We start from the raw sequence: 25,751 nt of genomic DNA, 5'->3' as shown, positions 1-25,751 counted from the left end.
GATTGTGTAAGTAGGATTACTAAAGGTACGGCAACACGTAACGAATTTTTCGTTGGTTCTGAGTTCTGGCCGAAATCACGAAAAACGCAGAATTAATCGGTCGAAATTCACAGAATTATTTGAGCTGTGCATACCCACCGAGTTCGTCGACGAAACGCTTTTAACAGATTAAACAAATTATTAGCGAGCACGATTCTAGCAGCTTTAGCAATTAGTAAAGCCCAAGAAATGTATTGTGACACACAATAAAAGTATGAAAGCAATTCAACATAGAACACATGATGTAACTGTTTAAGTTGCGCTATTGTTGGTGAGCAAGCATGAGTAGTAAACTTTAAGATATATGTAGTCTGAGAACATAATGGGACACGCAAGAAAAATATTACAGAAATTCACCATAGTAAATACGATGCAACCGACTTGATTGCGTTAAAGATGGCAACATTTTCTACCACAAAACTTTTGCTGCTAAAAAGGAAATATAATTAAAAAATAAACAATTTGTAGCTATAGCATTCAAACAATAAACACATACAATAACGCAATCTAAGCAGTTGCATTGTGTGTACTATGTTGAATTGCACCTATACTTTTATTGTGTGTCATTATACGTCTCTTGGACTATACTAATTGCAAAAGCTGCTAGAATATCGTGCTCGCTAGCACGCATTCTAGCAGTGCAGAATAATTCTGTATGTTTAAATCATTTTGTTATTTTGGTTAGAACCAATGAAAATTTTTTAACGTGTAGCCGTACTTTTACTAACTTATTATTTGCCCATAAATCAACACATTCGACCGAAACTTCACTAGTTTTGGTTAGAAGCATCTGGCTCAGCATTTATAGACTGCCAAACAGTTAAAGTAAACAGCAATGAAATGCCACGACATTGACAGCAAATCCGTTTCCAAGTCTGTGACTGACAGCGATTATTAAAGACAATCTCGGTATATTTTCTGTACAAGAAATGTAGCCCTAAAAACCTAAGAGGGCTGTCACTCTTCGAGGAGTAATCAGCAACGCTCCCAAACATCACTAATAAGTTTGTGAAGGTCGCTAATTGAGCCATGATTTTGGTTAGCAGAAGTTCAAAATGAGCGAGTTTCAGGTTTTTAATGCAACCCAGTGCCACCAGAATGGATATTTGTATTAAAATAACGAATGTGAAGAAAGAGGTTGTTTTGGTTACCAACTTGAAAAAGGTGACAGTGACTTTAAAAGTGACGACAGTGATTTTAAAAGTGACTATTCCGACGACAACTTTGTGTGGTAGGACCCCTAGCATTGATGAACATATAAACAATCACTTTCTCATATCACCGACACACGCAACACTATTTAAAATTAATGATAAAAAGTTGTCCAAGAATTACAATATTTTAGCTGACTTACTGTTTGCGAGTGACTAGACTAAATTTAGGAACAAAAGTGTATAGATTGCAATATTAAAATTTATTTTTACTTGACTTGATATTTGCATTATTTACGTATTGTGAATGCGTTCTTACAAATACCCTTTTTGTATTGAATAAAGCATATTTTGCTGTCTGTGCTCATGCAAATTAGCATTGTTGCAACTGCTATCTAAAATACGTAGCGCAAAATCAGCTGGATTATTTTCAATTAAAAACGACGACAAGAAAATAATGCGTGTGCAAGTTGTTAAACTAAAATTTTAACTTGTGGATGCATAAACGCGATCGTGTGTACTCATTGTATTGATTTAAAGCAATACAGGCCTTGAGAACTTAATTTAAAGTGAAAGCAAACATGCAATTTTAAGAATGTATTACTATTACTAAGAATGTATTATTACAATTCCACTCAGCACATGTCTGCGAAACGGCTACACCGGTGCACAACGAGTAACTATTGGACCAGCATCCTTTTGTAAACGGAACGCTAATTGGTGAATTATCGACTGAATTATTTACGCGGGCAACCGACGCATCGCGTATAACGTGAATATGCGATGTTTGTTGCTAATGGATCATCATGGCGGCGCACATCGTATCAGACTTTCCAATTAGCGATGCCAAAACTGTGTTTACAGGGACTTCAGAAGAAAATACCGCTTACCTAAAGACGTTTTGGAAATCTATACATCTCAATCCTACTATTGAGTCTCGTCTAGTTTCGTCCGATGTGCGCCAGCGAATTGCTCCTTGTCCAATCAAGACGCATGGTACGTTTGTGTATAGGTAATTTAACCAAAATTTGTCTCTACAGCGCCGCCTAGGCATTGTTTATCTGCCTTATGCACTATAGTTAAAGAAGATTTTTTAATAAAGCGAAATATAATTACCGGGTACACGTATGAGAAGCAAAAAACGAAAACAAAACGAAACAACAAACGTAAAGGTGTATTGCTGCTAATTTGGCTGCGTTCACTGAATGGTGTCGTTGGGTATATCTGCAACTTTTCATCGATATTTACTTGTCTGAAAATTGATTACAATTAGGAGGGTAACCTAGCTTTGTATGTAGTATTACGTTGCTGCAGGATTTTGGAATATTTATGATGTGGTACATTTGTTGCTTTTAAACTAAAATTTTGATAAATACACCAACTTATAAACAGACAACGCAAATGAAATACATTAAAGTAGCAAATAGGCCTATGTTACATTGATCACATCTACGCAGTTGTGCATGATAATGTGCGTTTGACAGGTACCGGTGTAGGCCTATGTAATACAGGCCAGAATCTGAAGCGAGTTATCTCATACATGTAACTAATATATATAATTTAAGCCAGTTATTCTCGTAGCGGTTTGTGGATAGCATGTGTAAATAAATAATAATTATTAAAGATGACAAGGTTAGTGACTATGACCTATTTTTATCTAGTTTTCGTACAACCTCCATATTGGTCTCCTTTGCTGCCTCTCCTTTTTTTGATTTTTCGATACTTTTGTTGTCTCACTGATTTCTGTTAACTTTTTTTAATTGTAAATGTTCAAGCTGTCATGTTTTTATGAATTCAACATCACTTTTTTTTATCTTTCATGAGCTATCTTTATTTCATCCTGTGGTAATGCAAATAATTGTTCAAAGCTTTATGGTTCCTTCACTTCTTTTTTAGTTAATAGGATTATAGTTAGCGTGGTGGTTAGCTCATTACTCGGAGCACTGTTGGCTATGATGGATGGTTTTCCTAAATATACGGTTTTTGTTAGGATTTAATGCGAACCTGCCATTTTGTTTCCAAGCTAGGATAGTCTCTTTCAACTTTTACCAAACCCATGAGATTTGTTTAGAAAAATGCCTTCTGGTATGTAATTCGGGAAAGACCAAAACAACCACTGAGTTTTTTCTGTTATTGATATAAAAATGAAGTTTGTATGATGCAAACAAGCTCAAGTAACTTAGAAAAATTATACATGTTATTGCTTCTTTTGACAACAAATTAAAGGAGGTTTCCAGTTCCAACACATTTTAAGGTACATTTTAAGGTAATCCTTTTAATTTACAACCTTTCTGCAATTTATGACTTTTTGTTGCTTAGTCAAAGTTAAAAAACACTCAATTCATGTACCAGTTTTGTTTAGTAGTTCATATTTTAAGTCCTTGTGACATTTATTGGTTATACCAATGATCAGGGCTGCATTTTTGTATTGATTACCTCTAGTTCTCACTTGTGACAGTAGTCAAACAACCCAGATTGTTTGTTAAAAATTAAAATCATTGTATGCTTATAAAACATTCGCGCTTAATGGTAAACTAAACCAGTCAGGTGTCGCCGATATCAGCAGCAACACTGTCCATGAATGACTTGTCAGTCCTAAATATTTTCGGCAGGGTTGGTTTGATATATATCATCGATATATATCGCCGATAGATATGATATTTTTGGGTCAAAAAATCGATGTTTTTAAAAATATCCATTTTGTCACTCCGTTTTCACCTTACAACTATTGTTAACAGTCTAAAAATGCTAAATAACACCTAAAATCATCAAATACTTGCATAGGGGCCTATTAAGGCGCGGGCACACGAGCACCGAGCCGACGTAGGATCGGTTCGGAGGCTGGTTCGGTTCGTGGCACATGTCACTTGGCATCCGAAGTCACTTCGCTTCCTAGATACCATACGTATAGAGACAGGACACGGTTTCATTAGTAGTTGTTATGTATTTGAGTAAAATATTTCTATTGTAAACAAAAAACTTTGAGGAACAATTATAAATTATTATTACACAGCAGATTTATCAGAAGATCATTCAGCTGCTCAAAATAAATCACTCGATACAAAGATTTTGCCAACCCTTCCCATCAACATAATTAGGCTATATTTTTTATTAACATATGAATGTTTTTCTATGCTGAGTACATAACAAACAAAAACAGTTTTTATCATAGTACTGTGGTTTTACATAAATAAATCAGTCAACGATACTTCATCAGGATGAATAATGACACATTACTTATATTCTACACGAAAGAAAGTCACAACCATTCTCTTACATTTATGACAAACTTAAGTGCAACATCTTACATTTATGCAACACAATCACAAGTCTGGGTGAACTTTGTCGTAAATTGCTTCATGTTGTTTATTTAATGAAATAAAAGTATCGTCCCATTTCTTTTTCAACTTTACACAAACGCACGTAAGGAGAAATGTGACGCGTGCTCGCTAGAATTCTAGAATTTTAACCAGCCAATAAAGAGCAAGGGTTCGGCCACGAAGTTTCGAGCAGTACCGAAATGGTTCGTTTCGGCCAGAAATGTCTTTGGCTGAACTTTTTACAGCTGAGAGCGACGTCGTTTTGCGTCATTTAGTTCGGTTCGGTGCTCGTGTAACCATGCCTTTAGGCTTACCCAACACAGACAAACAAAGACAGCCAGACCAAGGAGGTGACATTGGGTAGACCAAATAATTAGTATTTGAGTTCAGAAAAGTTTTTCAGATCTAAATTGTATTCCTTCATCCCAGTACTATCTCCCTAACCTGATTATCTCATCTCATGTTAACCTGTTATATTTTATTGCCTTATTGGAAGACCAGCCTGCTGAAAACCCTTTGAACTTCATAATCCATGATTTTGAATTGAACAATCTGACACCCAGAAACAAAATTGTAAGCGCATTACACTGACTCACTGAGATGACAGAGTAACTCAGCTCATCATTTTCTTTAAAAATCTTTCAATGAGTAACTTCAAAGGATTCTGGCTCAGTATAAAATCTATAAATATGATGATATAACTCTGACTGCTAGTGTTGAAAATGTTTTCATCATGTGGACTGGTTCACAGCAAGTTGAGAAATCGTCCCGATGTGGTGAAGGCTGTCAAGCTGGTGTTTGTTTACAAATACCTAAACTAGACAAGAGTAGGACATTAAAACATGCTTGGACTAACATAGTGTGTATTTACTATTTGCACTATTTTGTTTGTAATTTGCATATATGTCATGATTTCCAATCCAATGTTTGATGAACATTTTCATATTTATAAATATTATTATACTAGGCTTACAATAAATCAAGTATTTGTTAGTTTGGTATTAAACATTGCTGACTGGTCCCATACAACCTTTAAAATACATCAATCACAACGTAAACACCATACAAATTCAACCTAGCTTCAAATTTTTTTTCTTAAATACAGTGAAACTCGGATAACTCAAACTTCAAGGGACCGAGCAAAAGTGTTCGAATTATCAGAGCGTTCAAGTTATCAGAGCACTGTCACAAGTCCATGTATTTACTTATTTATTAGTAGATACATGAACATATACAAACTATAATATAAATCAAAAGCACAAATGGCTTGTTTCAAATTAAATGCTTCTAATTTAAAGTTTGAAACGTTTTTATCAAAAAGTATAGAGATTTTTCTATCACTTGAGATTGGTTTGTTGTTTGAGGTGATGTTATTGCCAGGACGTTTTTTAGATTGACATTGGCAAAACTTGATCGTTGCTGAAATGCTCAAAGAAAAGACATCTTTTTCTTTTGAGCGTTTTACCCACGATCAATTTTGCCGATCTTTCTTGAAGTTTTTGCAAAGATTACCTTACTTTACCTGGGATTCGTTAAGAGCAACACTCCGAGGCAGTTCAATTAAAAGTTTTACGAGGTTTTACGGTACATTCTATATCACTCACGCTTTTTGAATGGATACTTATTGAATGTACACACGTATTTTGTGTTTAGGTCAAACAATGAATAGTTTTTTTTAGCTAAGACAACGTATACGTTTGATTACAACATTTTTTAAGACGTTTTAAACATTCAACATTCCGACGTTAATTCAACACGGAATCAACGTCGGAAAACTATTCATCACAGGCTAGCCGGGTCACGCACTCAAGGATTTTCGCCACGCAAATACAAAACAAAAACAACATGCTGTTTTTGTTTTGTATGTGCGTGGCGAAAATCCTTGCGCCCGTGACCCGGCTAGCCCGTGCTATTCATCGTATAGAAGTATAAATCAAATTTCACCAAACCTTTAGAACAGTCGTTGACAAAAATATTTTGCCGATGGAGGTAATAACGACGCTTATGAATTACAAAAAGTTGAGGTTTACCTCTATGGCTTGGAATAAAGTGATTTTCTAAAGCGATAGCAACCGTTTCGGTAGCGGTTGGGCAAAAAACAGTTCGTTATAACAGTGTTGAATTCGAGTTATATAGAGCCATTTATTATTGCGTGGGAACGGACCAAGCAAATCCAGTCGAGTTAACCATGTGTTCGCTATATCCGAGGGCGAGTTATCCATGTTTCACTGTATCAATAAATATCATGATATGTATCAGTGATATGATATTTTTTTTAATTCAATATATTCAATTCAATATTTTTGCCAACCCTGATTTTCGGTTGTTTACATATCATCAAGCGAAATACAGTGGGACCTTGAAACACGATTGCCTCGACATATGATTTATTTGAGGTACAGCATGAAATATTTAAGAATTTTGTTCTAACATGCGACAAAAAATTTTAGATACGAATCGATGATCACAGTGAGTGCCGGTAGGAAGGAAGCACAGCGTTTGCTAAAGCCTTTTTAGTTCTCGCTGCCACTCCGTTCACACGTGTTTTGTTTTATTTTGTATTATATACCTTTATCATGTTATCAACCGTGGGTCGCAAGTCTGAAGGCGAAGTTGATGAAAAGAAAAAGCCTACGTAGGTGATAACGATGGAAGATAAGTGTGCAGTTATAGCGAAGCATGAGCATGGTGTTCATGTAATCAAATTGGCAAGTAAATATTGCCGCAATCCTTCTACAATATTGACGATTATTAGGCAGGAGGCCATAAAGAAGCTACAGCCTTCCAAAGGTTTCACCACTATTTCGGAGATATGAAGTAATGTGCATAATGAAATGGAGTGGTTACTATTATTATGGATCAAGCACAAAGAATTGGCTAGTGACTCTGTTTCTGAAAGTATTGTGTGATTATTTGCGCTATATTAAATGTTATTTAACTGTATTTTGGAATATCTTGGTTTAGACATTTTTAGAGGATGGAAACGGATCAATTGGTATTTAGGTATTTCCTATGGATAAAAATTATTTGAGATGCAAGTGAATAGACAGGAGCTCGGTCCCGCAATGCATTAAGCTCGTATTCCAAGGTATCATTGTACTAATAATAATATTAATTCTGTGCAGGTTATCGTTGGTCGTAGAGTAGGCCTCCCACATTTGCATCTAGGGGTTGTCTGTACGATTTTCTCTATTACCACGATACCCTTTAAGCTATAAAACACAAATCTTTTTATCAGGTTTTAAACCTGATTTTACTGAAATAGATTTTGGCATCTGGGGTTGGTCGTTCTAGGAGCTGTTCATGGAGGAAAAATGGTGACAACATCTTACAAATTTGATTTAGCATAATAGCTAATAGGTATGCCACGAGAGCAGGCAGTCAGTTCTCACAGATGTTATTCTGTCTCTTGCATCACTGTTATGTTTACCTGTTAATTCAGTGTTAGTTGCTACTGATGCTTGGAACTCGATATTAAAGTATAACAGTCATTCGCTGTTGTTTCAGGGAACAACTCAGCGTCAACACTTGATGATGGTACATGAGTTAGAAAGCTAGAATTCTTTGTTTGTGTTTGCTTTTCTACTGCTGCCGCTTGTTAATCGCCCTCTAGTATGTAGCCTTTTTATGTCCTAACGGTCTAGGTTTCGAGTCACCTCATCTCTCAGACAACTAGTCTATGTAACTGTTTGTCGATAAAGATATTTTATGTCAAGTCGTAAATACTACAGCCAGTCTTCAAGACAGCGGTTTTTAACCTTGTTGGACATACCCCATCAGTTTCATATGCGTTTTCACCGAACCCTTCTTAATCGAAAATTGGGGAAAAATAATTTTGTTCATATTCAAAGCATGTTTTACTAGTGCACAAAATGATCTGTGTCTTACCATCACTGTGTTCAAAGAACACGACACATTGCATGGACTCACAACAAATTATTTTCTTAGAGGCATGACTATGCAATTTAATGTGACTTTTGCTGTTGCTTTTGAGAAACTTCCAATTAAGCCCTGAGAGTGACTCACCGAACTCCTAGGTTTCGATCGAACCCATGCTAAAACTCACTGCTCTAAGACATCTCATCTGTGAGACACCTCGTTTGTAGGCATCATGCGCCTTAGCTTATATCCAAAATAGCCCACCTACTAGACAACTTGTCACTAGAACAGTTTGCCCTTAAGACAGCTCGTTTCTAATGCAACTGTATTTTAGACCACTTGGCTCCAAAATAACATGCTCCAAAAACAATTTTTCTTTTTAACAACTATTCTTTAAAGCAGCTAGGGTTCATTACGAACTGTATATTAAGCGGTTTGCTCCATAATGACTTAATATCAATAATTCCTAATACAACCTCTCCTGGAGACAATTTTCTTTCCGCAAAATCTTGTCTTTTCTCAAATGCTGCCAAGAAAACACTTGTCCGCTTAAGAGTTATGTTGGCTTGTTTACAAGCACGGTCAGGTAGTTTTAGAAATGCTCCATGGCCACATTCTGATGGCGTGCAGTAATGCTAATTTGTATTTGGTTTTATGTAAAACATGTAAGAAAATGAAATTCTATTGTAGAAAAGCCTCCGTTTTATCACAATAACTTTTAAACTAGCTTAGCAAACAATTTTGTGGTGAAACATTGATTTTGGCTGAGCGTTTCAGTTGTGTGCAAGACAGGCAACTTTTTAGTTCAATAAATCTGTCTTAAAATCAGCAAAAATGGGTTTATATGTTAACATTTTTATCAAAACTCATATGGGTTGGAAATTTTGGAATTGTGTTCTCTTTCCATTTGTCAACTGTCAGGCGAGTTTTACATCTGTTGGACGTTCTTTGTTCCCAGATCACTAATATGTTGAACTAATCCTTCTAAGCTATAGACAAGTTGTCTAGAGATGAATAGTCTTAGAAGCTAGTTGTCCAGTTGCCAGTCTATTATTGTATCTTAGTGCTAATTTTTGATGAATGCCATATGTGAGGAGATATGTGCACTTAAGGGCATTAAGTGATGCCATGCAGAACAACAGAATGAAGCATTCAAATGTTATTCCTCGTCAAGTTGGATAACCATGGCTAAGTCTGTGTTAAATGGTAACTCGTGGCAACTGCTCTTCTCGCAGACCTGGTACACTTCTATTCCTGTCAGCTAGTCATAAAATCACCACATCAGGTGTGCATCAATGTGAAGTCTTCATAGTTTTGCAGCTTCTGAAATGTTAGATTTGTGAAGAATGCTAAAAAATAAACCATGCATATCGATGGAGTTTTAATATCCAGTTCTAGAGTTCTGAATCATTTGTGCAACTATTCGCATAGATATATATTTTAAAACTTACCGATAAAAACCGTGAATAACGTGCTTCTTGATTTTATTTCTGTATTCTTGTTTGTGTTGTATTCAGGCTTTTCTAACTGGTGTCGCATTTGCACAAGGTCTTTGGCCATTGCGATTTCTAAATCTTTAGAGCGCATCAGGATGCAAGTCGATACTCTATTTCTTGACATCTGTAATGTGCGGTTTGCTCACCTTTGTTTTAAGCCAATTGATTGCAATACAGCATCATGCCTCTAGTGAACAATTAATGCTCTCCCTTTTGTATATTTTGTAACAGCCATTTTGTAGTGAGCCCAAATGCTTACAAATAGAATGTTCTTGAAATAACAAAAGATATAATTGAAAAAACAGTTTGTTGCGGGTCGTTGGTTTTTGACAGCGTTCCAAACCAGCTCAGATTGGTGACAGTGATTAGGAAGGATTTAGTCGTTGTGACACTAAAATTTCCTGTTCATGTTGTAAGTGATTTGAAGTTGCCTGATCTTAACATGCATGTTTTTTAAATGCTTTATTTTTTCCGCTTGTATCAGATTTTGTTCAACTGGTGTACCGAGTACATGTTGTCATCTGTAAGAATTTAATGGGGTTCAAGATAGCAATGATAGGTCAAGACAATATGATTGGTATTTTAAGATTCCTTGCGCATACCTTAGAGATACACAAGACAAAATATTAAAAAATATCCATCACAAAATGTAGTATGCGAAAGTTTGTAGTCGAAAACATTTTTATAAAGTTGGAGTTATCTTCTACATGCTGGTTTAAACAATATGGGCCTGACATGGTAATTACCTTATCAGACCCCAGAAAAAATTCAATAAAACATTTTAGCAAACACTGAATATTTTTGTTTTAAGGCAAGTGTCCTGTTGTCTTTGCCTAAAAAATTCAATTTCACATTAAGAATTCAACTCGGAGCTTTGGCTGAGTCATCGTCATGCATGTGGTTATTCACTGGTAATGGATCCGATTCAGTAGTCCGTGCCATAATATGCCCCAAGCAAAAAGTTTCTTCTAAAATACTGAGGGATAGCCCATTGGAATCTGAACAATTTTCTTGCCCTATTGCGCATCCTTTACACATAGAATATCCTAAAGCATCTTAAATCTCTTAATTTCACCTAAAGCCGTTATGGTTCTCTCCTAAAGTTTAGACATTTTAAAGTCAGAGAATCTGTTTTTGTTGCTCAATTAATTCCATAAAAAGCAATACAAAGTACCCATAAATAAGATGTTGGGAGTTTTCCTTCATTTATCAATAATAATATACCTACATGTTATTGTCTATCATTCATTTATTTACCATTTTGTATCTCTATCTTTGTAGAAAAGCAAAAGTTTAAATTTCGAGAAGAAGACCCGCTCAGTAAGTATAGTCTATATCTCATGAATCATTTGATTAGTACAGTCGTTGACCTTGTGAACAACTAATGCTATATCAGGGATGTCAAACTCAATTGTACAAGTGGTCAAAATTCAAAACAAAATCTAGGTTGGGGCGAACAGGATAAACATTTATTGAACACACTAAAAGTAAATGTTTTTTGGAACATAAATATGTATTAAAACAGACAGAACTATCATTTTGAAACAAACTTCCAGTTAAATTGGCCTAAGAAGCACGCAGCAAGGCAGCTGAAGCGTTGCATTATGGGATCTGTAGTTTTGTGCAGTATTATGTCATCAGCGCTTCATATCGACGGGCCACGAATAACAATAATGTTAAATGATCTTGCTGGCCAGATCTGATTATAAGGTAGGCCCGGGCCAGATCTGATTACAAGGTGGGCCCGGGCCAGATCTGATTACAAGGTGGGCCCGGGCCAGATCTGATTACAAGGTGGGCCCGGGCCAGATCTGATTACAAGGTAGGCCCGGACCAGATCTGATTACAAGGTGGGCCCGGGCCAGATCTGATTATAAGGTGGGCCCGGGCCAGATCTGATTACAAGGTGGGCCCGGGCCAGATCTGATTACAAGGTGGGCCCGGGCCAGATCTGATTATAAGGTAGGCTATCAGAGTCTGAGTTTGACACATTTGTTCTATATGGTGGTAGCCGCTATTGCTTTTGCAGTATCATCATGCTCATTAACTCAAATGATGTTGTTTGCATGTGGAACATTTTCAACATCGTAACTATTATTCCATTGAGTTTTTTAATGCAGTATATTCCTTTACTTGTACCGTTTGGCGCCAGGCAAAGTCAGTTTTAAAGGTTGACTTGCAACAAAATTCACATTACAGTTATTTGATATCAAAAGATTCATGTCTTACTCTGTTGTGTTGTAGGTGCAAAATACAGTCAAACATGGATAACTCGTCCATGGATAGCTCGAACACATGGTTAATTCGAACATTTCCTTTGGTCCGTTCCCACGTAATGATAAATTGCTATAGATAACTCGAACTCAACACTGTTAATTCGCACTGCTTTTTTGCCCAACGGCTACCGAAACGGTTGTTATCGCTTTAGAAAATCACTTTATTCAAAGCCATAGAGGTAAACTTCATCTTTTCGTAATTCATAAGCGTCGTTATTACCACCATCGGCAAAATATTTTTGTCAACGACTTTTCTAAAAGTTTGGTGAAAATTGATTTATACTGCGATACGATGAATAGCACGGGCTAGCCGGGTCACGCGCGCAAGGATTTTCGCCACGCACATACAAAACAAAAATCGCATGTTGTTTTGTATGTGCGTGGCGAAAATCCTTGAGTGCGTGACCCGGCTAGCCCGTGACGAATAGTTTTCCGACGTTGATTCCGTGTTAAATCAACGTCGGAATGTTGAATGTTTAAAACGTCTTAAAATTGGTGTAATTAAATGTATACGTTGTCTGAGCTACAAAAAACTATTCATCGTTTGACCTAAACACAGAATACGTGTGTACATTCAATAAGTATCTATTAAAAAAGCGTGAGTGATATAGAATGTACCGTAAAACCTCGTAAAACTTCTAATTGAACTGCCTCGGAGTGTTGCTCTTAACGAATCCCAGGTAAAGTAAGGTAATCTGCATAAACTTCAAGAAGAAACGGCAAAATTGATCGTGGGTAAAACCCCAAAAGAAAAAAATGTCTTTTCTTTTGAGCATTTCAACAACGATCAAGTTTTGCCAATGTCAATCTAAAAAACGTCCTGGCAATAACATCACCTCAAACAACAAACCAATCTCAAGTGATTGAAAAATCTCTATACTTTTTCATGAAAACGTTTTAAACTTTACATTAGAAGCATTTAATTTGAAACAAGCCATTTGTGCTTTTGATTTATATTATAGTTTGTATATGTACATGTATCTACTAATAAATAAGTAAATATATGGACGTGACAGTGCTCTGATAACTTGAACGCTCTGATAATTCGAACACTTTTGCTCGGTCCCTTGAAGTTCGAGTTATCCATGTTTGACTGTATATGGGAATGTGATTAAAATCTCTTAAAAGCTAAAAAACGAACAGTTAATCGCAGCCACACAAGACCACCGTAGTTTGGTTATCTTTCCAAAACGGTTCAAATGTGACGTAGTTGTGGTAGATGGTTTCTGTTTACACATTCATGCAACCTTATTCGTCGAAGTACATGTATTTTCACTAATATACTTCACGCATTCAATAAAACCATGTCTATTGTTTTTACGCGTCTGTCTTATCGTCATTGTAATGCTGTCACTTTTAGCACTGATATCCCATAACTTACCGTAAAAATTCGTAAAACTTTTTAACTTTAGCTTGAAGGAGTGCATATCATTGTCTGATAATCATGACGAGTCTGTTGGTCACCTGTGATAATCGAAAAGTGCTGCAAAAATTAGTTTCGAAGTATTGGGTCACATGATCAGATTACGACTTGACGATTAGTTCAAGCCGAAACAAACTGTAAAGTAGCAAGCATCTATATTTGATACGGGTCTTCAATAAAATCCGAAGTGTTTATCATAAACTAGTGCTACGATAAGTTTTATATCAAGCTTTTTATTGACCTTTCAATTCACGTGAGAACATCACATGACAAGACAATAACCAAACTATCATGACTACATCAGAAAAATAAACGGATTCCAATCTACGGGGGCTTTTCGTTTTTGGGCTTTTAAGAGCTTGTAATCACATTTCCACATATTTGGCACCTAAAACACAACAGAGTAAAACATGGTGAATGTTTTGATACTAAATAACCGTAATGAGAATTTTGTTGCAAGTCAACCTTTAAGGAAAAGTGTTTTTGTACTAGTTAGGGTTGGTTTGAATTATTTTGGGAGGGTGGCAATGGATTCTAGTTATTCCTTAGAAGAAATAGTTATTTAAAATGAAGAATTTTTATATAGGAGCATTTTCTGAGATCGTATGTTGATATACCTTTGTGTGGAAGCTATATATCTGGAAAAAAGAACAATATTTGTTCTTTTTTTGTTCTCGTATGTTTATATTTTTGCGAAAGGAGTAAAACCAATTATTGGTTTTACTCCTTTCGCGAAAATATAAACACACGAGAAAAATTGGGGTTGTCCTTTCATGAAACTTGTTAGAAGTTTTGGAAATCTAGTTTTGCAAATGTAATAGGATGTTTGCAACCACTGAGTACACAGCTGTAATAAACAGTCATGCATAATAGTAATCGACTTAATAAGAATATTAGTAATAATAACAGTAATGGCCGTGTGAATTAAGAGATTGTAATCAACCATGCGCTGTTATTCGTGGATTTGTTGGTAGTCTTGTAATTTATATTCATCAGCCAGAGCTAGCTATATTTTTGATAATCTTTGATATCACTGGTTCTGTGATACTTTACTCTTGAGACTTGGTTATTTTTCTATTGTCATAGGTTTTTCATCAGCCTTGTAAACACACTTTATAACTAATCTGCAATGTTGCATCTTGCACAAAGTTTTAAATTGTCCATTTATTTGAGCCTGAATTGGATAATTTTACTAGAGACCTTATGTACATTGCATTCCATTCTGATATGGCAATACCCTCTAAGTCTCTCTATTCTCACACGTGCTGGCATGTGTCACCAAAATAAGTGCTGTTGCACTCAGACACCTTATTATGACCCTTGGAGATCGAAATGACTTACTGTTTTTTCTCACAGCCCAGGTTTTACAGTATGAAATCGTTGAGAAAATGTGGTTTATTCATCAGAAGCTCAAACCAAACAATTATTAAAATATTGGTTTTACAAGTCTTTGATATAACATAACTAATACCAAAAAGAATATAAGATTTGTTTTGGTCTAACAACTTGGTATGACACATGTTGCTGTAGCTCCTCAAATATACATGAATTCTGGTTAAATAATAGTTTTGTTTGAAAGGCAACTTAACAGCGCATCAAGTTTTCTATTTTTGTTACGAAGGGATTTCTTTTTTGGCCAGGCCCTTAGGAAAACAATGGCATCAAGTAAAGCCTCAAAATTTTTTCGTTGTACTCAGGTCTAGCCTTGGAGTTCACACTTGACCGCCGTTACCAAGTACAGTGGACGCTCCTACAAAATAAACAGGAACATTTGCGCTATAGGGGTTTTACGTTATAAGAACAGTAAAATACATGTCAATTGCCTAGTCCGTTCCAAAATAGTTCTAAACTCACCCCTTTGACCATGCAAAAAGGAGAAACTAGACTTAACTTTTTAATTGGTTGGATGTACTGTAACTGCAGTATTAGGCCTATTAGTTTGCATTGACAACTTTTCTCCTTTTTATGATCAATTTCACTGGTTTTATAGACTATAATTGCAGTAAGTTTACAATAAGTTGATGTGAAACGCATATCTCGGCGTCCATTCACATTGATTATTTTTTCTAGACAAAGTCAATTCTGCAAATTGAAACTAATGACAAATATTTGATGCTTCTATAGAGCAAAACGAAAATATTTTTTGTTATAAAAAGAGCGGTGTCTCCCTGTCCGTTGTCTATCTGTATTATCTGTATTCAGGAGTCTAAGTTAGGATAGAAGATAATTTCCGACGATTCTCCAACTCATTACATTCAGATTGGTAGACCGACGCTGTAACACCTGCACCAATCGATCGCCTTTTTTATGTTGAATAATCGCGCAGCAACCTGTTCTCTGTTTTGTCGACACATACGACAATCCCATGATCTCACGATCTCATCCCGTCATGGAAGTTGTATGCATAATAGATACAACGCTATACGCCTGTCATTTTTTCACATGTCCGGCGTGATACATGAATGTTACCGTTCAAATCGAATTTGAGAACTTGTCCCAACTTGACACTTCAAGTTATACAAACCTTTTACGTTGTACGAAGCAGAAATTTTGCAAGTATTTTTAACTTATCTGGATTTTACGTTATTGGAGGTAAAATATGAACTTAAAATAGTAAAATATGTAGAATATGAACTTTCGCAAAATTTTAATTGATTCTATCAAAATGTATTTGTGATTGTTTAAAGTTTGCAATTGTTTTTGATGTTTGAGGTGGTGTGACTGTCAGGATGTTTCAAGATTAAAATCGACAAAACTTGATGACAGGTAAAATGCTCAGATTCAAATGAAAGGGATTATGGCGTCTCTAGTACTTAGCGCTTTGACAAGAAAACTAACAGAATCGAGACGCTTAACACTGCAATTTGAATGTAATAGCTGGTATCAATAACAAGAGAGATAGGCAGTCATTTCGGCGAAAATTTTGCTTTTGAGTGATTGAACCACGATTAAGTTTTGTTGATTTTAATTTTGATACAACCTTGTATTCAAAGCACCTCAAACAACAAAAACAATCGATAATATTAGAAAATTACTGATGCTTTTTAATGCACAGAAATTGCACTAAAATTTTGTGTGAGTTCATCTTAAATGACTATTGTAAACCTCTTGAGTTCGAGGTATTTTTACGCACCAAATATGGTTAACAGACTTTTTAACAGACTTTTGTATGATCTCAATTTATATTTGTATATTTTGCTCTTTTTAAATATTTAATGATTAGATAAGTCAATTGTGAATAGCTGAGATAGGTATTTATTAAAAAACAATGACGTTTTTGGTTGTTTTCTGATCACTATCTCACTCAGTCAAAACCACCGTAACGCCATGGAAAACCCTGGGAATCCTTTTCGTGAATGCTATATGATCTCCGAATGAGGTGCGCAGTTTCGCATGAGTGAGATAGGGATCAGAAAACAACCAAAAACGTCATTATTTTTCAATAAATACCTATGTCAGCTATTTGCAATTGACTTATTTAACTATTAAATATTTAAAAATAGCAAAATATACTAATATAAATAGAGATCATACAAAAGTCTGTTAAAAAGTCTGTAAGCCAATTTCGGTGCGGAAACATATCTGTGAGTTCTGCACATGTTAGCCATTATGGAAATAGCTTTCTAGCCAACCAAATGTATCTAGTAGAACTTTATGCTATCCAATCAACAATAGCGTTGTTTGTAATTGGAGAGAAACACAAAATCAATTGCAGAATTAAACTGCAGATAATTGGTTACATTCCTGTATTCAAGTTAGATTGGCTTTTTCATAAATACACATTTCAGTATGTCTTAGTACAAGACCTTTATAGACTGAGATCATATCACCATATTCCATATATTCAACCATATGGTCCAACCATATCCAACCATATTGGTCCAATATACATTTATACACATTTCAGTATGTCCTAGTACAAGACCTTTATAGACTGAGATCATATCACTGGATAAAGTATACTATGCTGTAATTGCTTACTAGGATAGAGCTGCAGTTTGCACTCTAAAGGCATGGTCACACGAGCGCCGAAACGAACTAGACGACGCAAAAATACGTCGCTGTCAGTTGTACACTGTTCAGCCAAAGACATTTCTGGCCGAAACGAACCATTTCGGTCCTGCTCAAAATTTCGTGGCGAACCCTTGCTCCTATTGGCTGATTAAAATTCTAGCGAGGACGCGTCACATTTCTCCTTAAGTATGTGTGAGTAAAGTTTTTTAAAAAAAATGGGATGATACTTTTATTTCGTTAAATAAACAACATGAAGCAATTTACGACAAGGTTCACCCGGATTTGTGATTCTGTTGCATAAATGTAAGATGTTGCACTTAAGTTTTGCATAAATTGTTGTGATTTTCTTTCCTGTAGAATATAAGTAATGTGTCATATTCATCCTGATGAAGTATCGTTGATTGATTTATTTATGTAAAACCACAGTACTATGATAAAGACTGTTTTTGTCTATTATGTACTCAGCATAGAAAAACATTCATATGTTAATAAAAAATATAGCCTAATTATGGTGATGGGAAGGGTTGGCAAAATCTTTATTCACTATTTCTACTCTAAAACACTCCTGTGTGCCAGCTTGCAAGAATGCAAAATGAATTGTTCCGCTTAATTATTATTATCTATCTTTGTCAGAGCTGACAGATTTTACAAAGAATGTGTTTAAATTGGAGTCGGAAGACCAACACAAGAAGAGAATGGCGCAGCTGGACAAGCGAGAACAGGATATGTGTCGACATAAGATGAGGAAGGATAAAAGAGAGAAGGTACTCACTGGTTATATAACAGCTCAGGAAATATTATGTGCTATCTTGTTATTAAGGTGTTTTCGGATTCTATACCCCAAAAATGATCTCAAAAATAAGTGTCAACGATATTGTTTTGATGTTGCGTTGTTGAAAAATTAAAGACACTATTTATTTACAAATATTTTAATAATCTGAAAAAGGATGCAAGGGAAACTGTCATGGTTGATCATTTCTTGAATTATGTCAACAGACAGGAAATCCCTGATCAGCTACAAATATTGTAGTTTTGTCAAATGCTACAAAAACATGAACAAAATGTTAACAGATTCATCTCTTGTGCCAGGTATGATTTTATTATGTCTATTTTATCACATGTAGTTTCCGTTTACCTGCAAATGTTCACAAACTCTGCTGCGTGTTTTATTATTATCACAAACAACTTCTCTAAAATATTAAATTTTTCATGAGGTGAAAGAAATTCCAAGTATAGGCCTCTCTTGGGTTATGATGACCCTGTTATACGATTTTTCTGCCTCACTATGTGGAATGTTGTTTTTTTGACCTCACCATACAACTTGTTTTGCCATACGACATTAACAGAAATTTTTTTCGAAATTCAAGTTTGGCAGTCAGTGTTGAATTCGTCGGAATAACTACCTATACAAATACGCCTGAATATATCTGAAAACGCTAATATGCTATTTGTCGAAATCCCTCCCACAACGCATGGCAGATAAACGATACTCGCTTGCTCTAAGTTCGGGGTTATTCGTTATTAGTTATTGTGAAAATGAAACCAGAAACAGACAGGGGATAAAATTTTAGCCGATAAAGAATTTGAAGTTTAGTGTTGCAAAATACGTTCTAAAACTTAGCTTTCAGTAGGTCTTTAGTCAAATTTATTTAATTAAATTCAACGTCTATGTTATATGCTTAGATATAACATTACATTAATCATTATAACATTACCCATTACAGTACATACTGCGCACAGTACATTGTAATACTACATTTTATTGCAAAACATAACCTCGAAGTTCACTAAAGTTACTTTAGGTAACTATACAGTTGCTAAGGTTAACATATTATTTCGTTACTAATTTTTAATGTGTACGGTAAGTATATAAAATGTTGATGCTTTCTACTCGGGGTTGTTTGCATTAGATAATTACTGCAGGTTTCCATCACCCTTTCTACGACGTTTTCGCTCTACGATGCCAACAATGGGACCAATTAAAATCATATGGCAAGGGTCCACATATATTGAATATTTTTGCATTGAATTGTGAATATTATAATCATGTCAAAGCTTGGAAAACTTACAGGCTCCACAATAGTATCTATATGATGAGCGTTCGGATAGCACCCTCACCCAACGATGCAAATTTTGTATTACGAGTATGGCTCAATGCATTTCTTTCAATGAAAAGGCATGTGGTACAGGAACAGAATCCAAAAGTACCCGAGATGAACCTGTAGTTCTTAAAATATGTGACCCCGGCGTCAGAATGTACAATCATGCGGTAAATGCATTGTTCACAGTAAACAGTGGTTTATAGTGCATTCAAACCTGCTCTTTCACATGGTCTTGTTTATTTTTGTGTCTGACCAATCATAAAGCCAGAATTGCCATTTAGCTATACCCATATCCAGGCCCGTATTCCCTGGGGCGGCTGAACGGCTGAGCCGCCCCAACTTTTTAGGAACTTTCCGCGGCTAAGTACATTCAAACTCGGATAACTCATCCTCGGATAAAATGTAACATTTCATCTCAAACACAAAGTTAACTCGAACGGATTTGTTTGGTCCGTTCCCACGCAATGATAAATTGCTTCAGATAACTCGACCTCAACATCATTTATTCAAAAACTTATTTGCCTAACAGCCATGGAGACGGTTTTTATCACTGTAGAAATCACTTTATTCGAAGCCATAGAGACAAACATCAACTTTTAGTAGTTCTTAGGCGTCATTATTATCATAAGTGGCAAAATATTCTTGTTAATTACCTTTAAAAAGGTTTGCAAAATATCAAGTTTTACCAAACATCCGCTTGGCCATGTCCCATCGAAAGCGTGGAAACCTCCGTATGAACTTAAAATAAAATCGGCAAAATTCATCTTTGTTAAAACGCTCAAAAGAAAAAGATGTCTTTTTTCTGAGCGTTTTAACTGCGGTCAAGTTTTGCCAATTTTAATTTAAAAATGTATTGTCAGTCACATCACCTAGAACGAAACAAATCTCAAAAAATAGAAAAATGTTGATACTTTCCGATAAATTTTTTTAAAACTTCACATGAGAGGCCCGGCTAAGGCCCTACATAAGAGAAACCTGTTGGGGGCTTACACCGCCCCCTCAATATCCTCAGGTGTTCATAACTAGTCGCCTAACATTAGCCGCCCCAACTTGCAACCTGTGAATACAGGCCTGCCCATATCGGTGGTTGCTATGGGATTTTTCATAACCCAAAATCATAAATATAGGCTCTAACTACGGGTGCACGCATGTATGTGGCTATTTCCTGTTTTAATGTTTCAGGCTAGAACAAAATGACCGCTAGCTAGTTGATGCTATTAATTTAGATGAGTATTTCTACTTAGAATCTGAGTCAGCTGCCTCAGATCATAGTGAAAGTGATGATGAGGATTGTGATAATAGGGCAACCTTAGAAATACAGCTGCTTACGCAATATGTGGCTGCTAACGATAATGCAAGTAATAACGATCATCCTAATGAATTAAATCAAATTACAGAGAATAACGATCAGCCTATCACTGCTGATAACATTCCCATTCTAGCTGTTGACATGAAACTAATAAGTGGGTGCAAATGTATGGAATTATGCTAGTTTTATGTCATCTGAACAATTGAGCCTCATTACAACTGTGTATCAAGGATTACGGAAGGAAACATTGGATATGGTTGTGTTAGGACAAATTGCCACTAGCATAACAAACAAATCCCTCCAATGCGCTACCATAAATCCCTGCAGTGTACTCGTGCTACACTGTGTGAGTGTTAAACTACATAAAAAGAGCTCTAGATTGAATGGTCACTTGATGAGTTGGGTTGATATTTCCGCATCCTGATGCCCTCTGTTGTCACTTTTCGTTGACCTCACCATGGCCTTCTGTATAGGTGGACAATTCTGAATACACTTCCAACACTTTGTTAAGTTGTTGGACTGTCATTATATGCAGTCATAGCAATGTAGCTTGATGAGAAGTGCCCAGTTTGAAGCATACCCTTTTAATGGAAATCTTCAGGACAGTGAGCTTTTAGCCACATATATTGTTAGCCTTACCATGACCTTTCGGAGGTCAACCGTCAATCGAATTGGAATAAAAATTCAACGATCATCTTTTTCAAGGTTTTATTGTGGAGAATGCCAGGTTTCATCAATATAGGTCGAGATTAAGTGGTCGGTTGCTATGGCATTTTGATTTGTAAACAAATACCATGATTTACAGTTCATGAATCACCAACTTTATCTTGCTTAAACTCAAAACAACAGTTTTAGTTCATCACGAGACTTTCTCTACTAAACCTTGCATAACCTGGGCATAAATAATCCGATTTAAAAAATTTAAAATTTATTAAAGTCCTCAGAATTTGCTGATTTTAAATCTTTAAATAACTCAAAAATGTGGTTTCAGCACAATTGTACATTCTGACTGCCTGGGTCACATATTGTTTAGACAAGTACTGGCATATGTTAATCAGTTACTAGAGACTGGTATAAGGAGTTGTCTGCTCTCTTTCTAATCAGCTTGTAGAAAAGAGGACACGATTCTCGATTTTATGTATCATTACCAATACTGCTCTAGTATGTTTGTGAGCAACTCACCAAGCTGCCACCCTAATCTTGCTAACATAGGTTTTTAATGTTGTTTAATGGCTAACTGTCTGTTTTATGATTTGAATGGACCAGCTGTAGAAATCCCTGAAATGGTGTCTGTTTATTCTTCTTATAGCTCACTCAACTCTGTCTAGGTTACACAAACTCTAAATTGCAATTGCTCGACTCCATAAACTGCAAAATACTGTTTGCATGTGTATATATATATATATATATATATATATATATATATGTATGTATGTACACATGTAGGCTATATGTATGTATACATACATGTACAGGTATACATATGCATGTGCGTATGTATGTATATACATAATATGTAGATGTATATGCATAACATATCGCAGCATATGTTATGCATATGCATATTGGTTATTCCAATGTAATCAGCACACCGACTGCCAAATTTTAATATTGAGAAAAGTTTTTGCTGCTTTTACATGGCAAAAAATATGTTGTATAAAGAGGGCGACAAATCTGCGTGTTCTACGTCGCAGAGTGAAAAAAATCGTATAACAGGGTCATTGAAGCCAAAGACGCACTGTATATTTATAGCATTGTTGGGAAGTCTTAGCGCTGATTTTTCTTCTTTTGTACAGGCAGTCCGCCGCCATCAACGATTGGCATGTGTAATAAGCATGTCCACAATCATTCCATAATATGGCAGTGTGATGTAGTGGTTAGCGCTTTACTCCAAAATGCTTCGCATTTCCAATGATCTCAGATGGATCATTGGAAATGAATCTGGGTTGGCATACACACAAACATATTTTCCTAATGGACTCAACTGATGATATGCAACTTAGTAATCTGTTTAAAGAATATTTCTTTTAACGAGCATTTAAATATGCTTGATGAAGTCTGGTAACACATGGCATGGTTTCCTCTTTATTTAATGACATTTCATATCATCTACCGTTGTTCTCAATATATTTTGACCCGTTCACTGAACTGCTATCTATGCTTGCTAAAAATCATTCTTGGTCGATTACTGTTTGTCGTGTTTCATAGATACAAACCAAACAATTAACAACAATTTTTTGATTATTTAATGATTTTAATAGTTTGTAGGAATGTTGACGTGTTACATTTATGATACATAAGAGAGGCAACACTGTAGACATTCAAATGTTTAAAATCATCTCTGGTACATGAGTGACCAGACCTTATATACTAGCAGGCACTCATCTGGCACTATGGTGAATGTAGAGCTCGGATTCTAGACACCTGTTCGTGCTAGCAATAGTTTTTGGCTTGCTACTGATTTGTACTGCTTCACAAAAATTGCCAAGTTATTCTCACTAAACTTTTACATTTAGCATTTGAAAAATTAATTTTGAAATAAATTTAAAATTAAATGAAAATGAAATAGATTTTAGAACTCGTTTTGTTTTTGTTACTTGAATGAAATGCTTTGCAACTATTAGTTTTACTGTTGTGATATACAGTAAACAAGTTATACATGTATGCTAACATATTATGCGCTCAGTAGACGCTCTTATAACGTAAATATTCCGGTCCAGGAACGTTTACATTATAGGGAATTTACATTATAAGAACAGTAAAATACATGGAAATTGCCTAATCTGTTCCATGATCTTTCCAAATTCACCACCTCGGCCATGCAAAAAGGAAAAACTTAACTCAACTCTTTTAATTTTTGGGCTGTATCGTAACTGCAGAATTATTGGTTTGCATCAACAACTTTTCTCTTTATTATCATCATCACTGGTTTTATAGACCATGATTGCAGTAAATTTACAACAAGTTGATAGGAACTGCACATTTTCAACGTTCATTTACAACGATTTGCTTATTTTTCTAAACAGGAGTCTATTCTGCAAAGTCAAACTATTAACAAATATTTTGTATGTCTACAATAAGGTAAAACAACAAAATCTTTATAAAAAGCGGTTCTACCTGTTCTACCACTGTATATATAAAAATGCCGCTACATGCACGGCATCTTTTCTTCCGCAAATGTGGCGAAATAAACTAACATTCAAATCGATCTTGAAAACTCGCCCAACTTAACACTTTACGTTATATGGAATTTTTACGTAGAAGGGAGCAATAACTTCAGATAATTTTTTTACGTTATCTGGAATTTACGTTAGATGAGTTTCTACTATACCCAAAAGTGCTCACACTCGCTATTGTTTATGCTGCACATTGATTGGCTATCTCGGGCTAGTTTGTTATTTAAACTGGACACTGATTTGTTGCTACGATCTATTTTCTTATCTATAGTTGACACTGGTTAGCTATTGTAGTATTACAGGCTAAATCTTTATTCAGGCTGATTACTGATTGGCTACAACAGGCTTTTTATATTGAGAAAGGACACTGATTGGCTACTACAAACTATTTTGTTGAATAAGCTAGTCAGCGATGCATTCTTATTGTTTTTGGCATTGAGTAAGGTTTCTGGTGTATCACCATTTACAGTAATGTACTTTATTTTTTTTAAAACAGCAGTCACTTTAGTTTAAAAAGGTTCCCCTTCAAGACGGCTGTGTTTGTTATTCTTTCAGGTCCAGTCCGTCGCAAAGCAACAGACGATCATAGCAGCTGAGCCACTGCAGGTACTTCCGCCAATACCTTCAGAGTATAATGATGACCTCGACCCTGCAGAAGAGGAGCTTCGAGAGGCTTTTGAAGCATTTGATGACATTGAGAGGTTTGAGAAGCAGCTTGAAACGAAACCGAAATGCAAGCAGCCTGTCGATGAGACAGCTATATCATTAGAGTGAAGGAATTTTGTGCTGTCTATAGTTCTCCATGAGTTCATCGAGTTACTCTTGGCTGCCTTTTTCCAGGGTGCTAATGTTTCTGGATACATTTACATGTATAATTTGTACACTGGTGAACTGAGACTGTATCTTATTAATGCAAATCACTCGTGTATTCAGAGAAATGTTTACATATGAATTTTTGCGCTTGCTTCGTTTATGTGAGCTTAGTCTTGCTTCTAATATTGGAAAAGTGATATTTTACAAAACAACATTTCTTGTCGAGTTATAATGAACTATTGACCTTGCTAGGGTCGATGATTTTGCATTCATTCACCGATAGTCAATCTTTGTGTGTATAAATTAAATCTAAAAGCTATTATCTTTCCGTCCAACATTGTCATTCCTTTTGTATTTATTTATTGTTTTTACTAATATATTTCTCTTAATGTCACAATGCTTATACGTTTCGCAGGGACAGTGTTTTGTACAAATGGGCTACAGTATGTTGATTAATGTTAATTATAAATGTACTAACCTTCTTAGTCGAGAAGGTTAACAATGTTTGTTAAAAATGAAGGACACTGCAGGTAAAATAATGGCATTGCGAAATGCTTGTACTGGCGTCAGCATTCCAACAAATGTTCTGAAAAGCAAACTTGGGTTTTCATTTTGGGCATTAATGCTGTCAGCGGCGTTTACGCGCAACGTCACTAAAGCTTGCTCTTATTAGTAAGTTTAGCAATACAGATACTAGCTCACTCAAATTAGCCAATAGCAACTACATTATCTGCCACTGTTTATAAGCTGTTT

At 35.6% G+C, this 25,751-nt stretch overlaps 1 protein-coding gene across 1 annotated transcript; it reads left to right on the top strand.

The window, feature by feature from the left end:
- Positions 1-1,987: 1,987 nt before the first annotated feature.
- On the top strand, positions 1,988-25,395 carry LOC137404379 (cilia- and flagella-associated protein HOATZ-like). The gene is made up of 4 exons (XM_068090578.1): positions 1,988-2,186; positions 11,167-11,205; positions 18,232-18,362; positions 24,741-25,395. Exons 1-4 carry the CDS (start codon positions 1,997-1,999, stop codon positions 24,957-24,959), a joined length of 579 nt encoding a protein of 192 aa, XP_067946679.1. The 5' UTR covers positions 1,988-1,996; the 3' UTR covers positions 24,960-25,395.
- Positions 25,396-25,751: the final 356 nt, after the last annotated feature.

This window comes from Watersipora subatra, chromosome 9 (genome assembly GCF_963576615.1).
Source record: "Watersipora subatra chromosome 9, tzWatSuba1.1, whole genome shotgun sequence".
Classification (NCBI taxonomy): Eukaryota; Metazoa; Bryozoa; class Gymnolaemata; order Cheilostomatida; family Watersiporidae; genus Watersipora; species Watersipora subatra.
The sequence above is the reverse complement of the archived record's forward strand: the minus strand, read 5'-3'. Positions and strand labels throughout refer to the sequence as shown.

What these genes read in the sequence shown, in the direction of transcription:
- LOC137404379 (XM_068090578.1), top strand. Translation starts at nt 1,997, where the DNA reads ATGGCGGCGCACATCGTATCAGACTTTCCAATTAGCGATGCCAAAACT. An exon ending in TCGAGAAGAAGACCCGCTCA is followed by an intron (nt 11,206 to 18,231) that starts GTAAGTATAGTC and finishes TATCTTTGTCAG; the next exon opens with AGCTGACAGATTTTACAAAG. An exon ending in GGAAGGATAAAAGAGAGAAG is followed by an intron (nt 18,363 to 24,740) that starts GTACTCACTGGT and finishes TTATTCTTTCAG; the next exon opens with GTCCAGTCCGTCGCAAAGCA.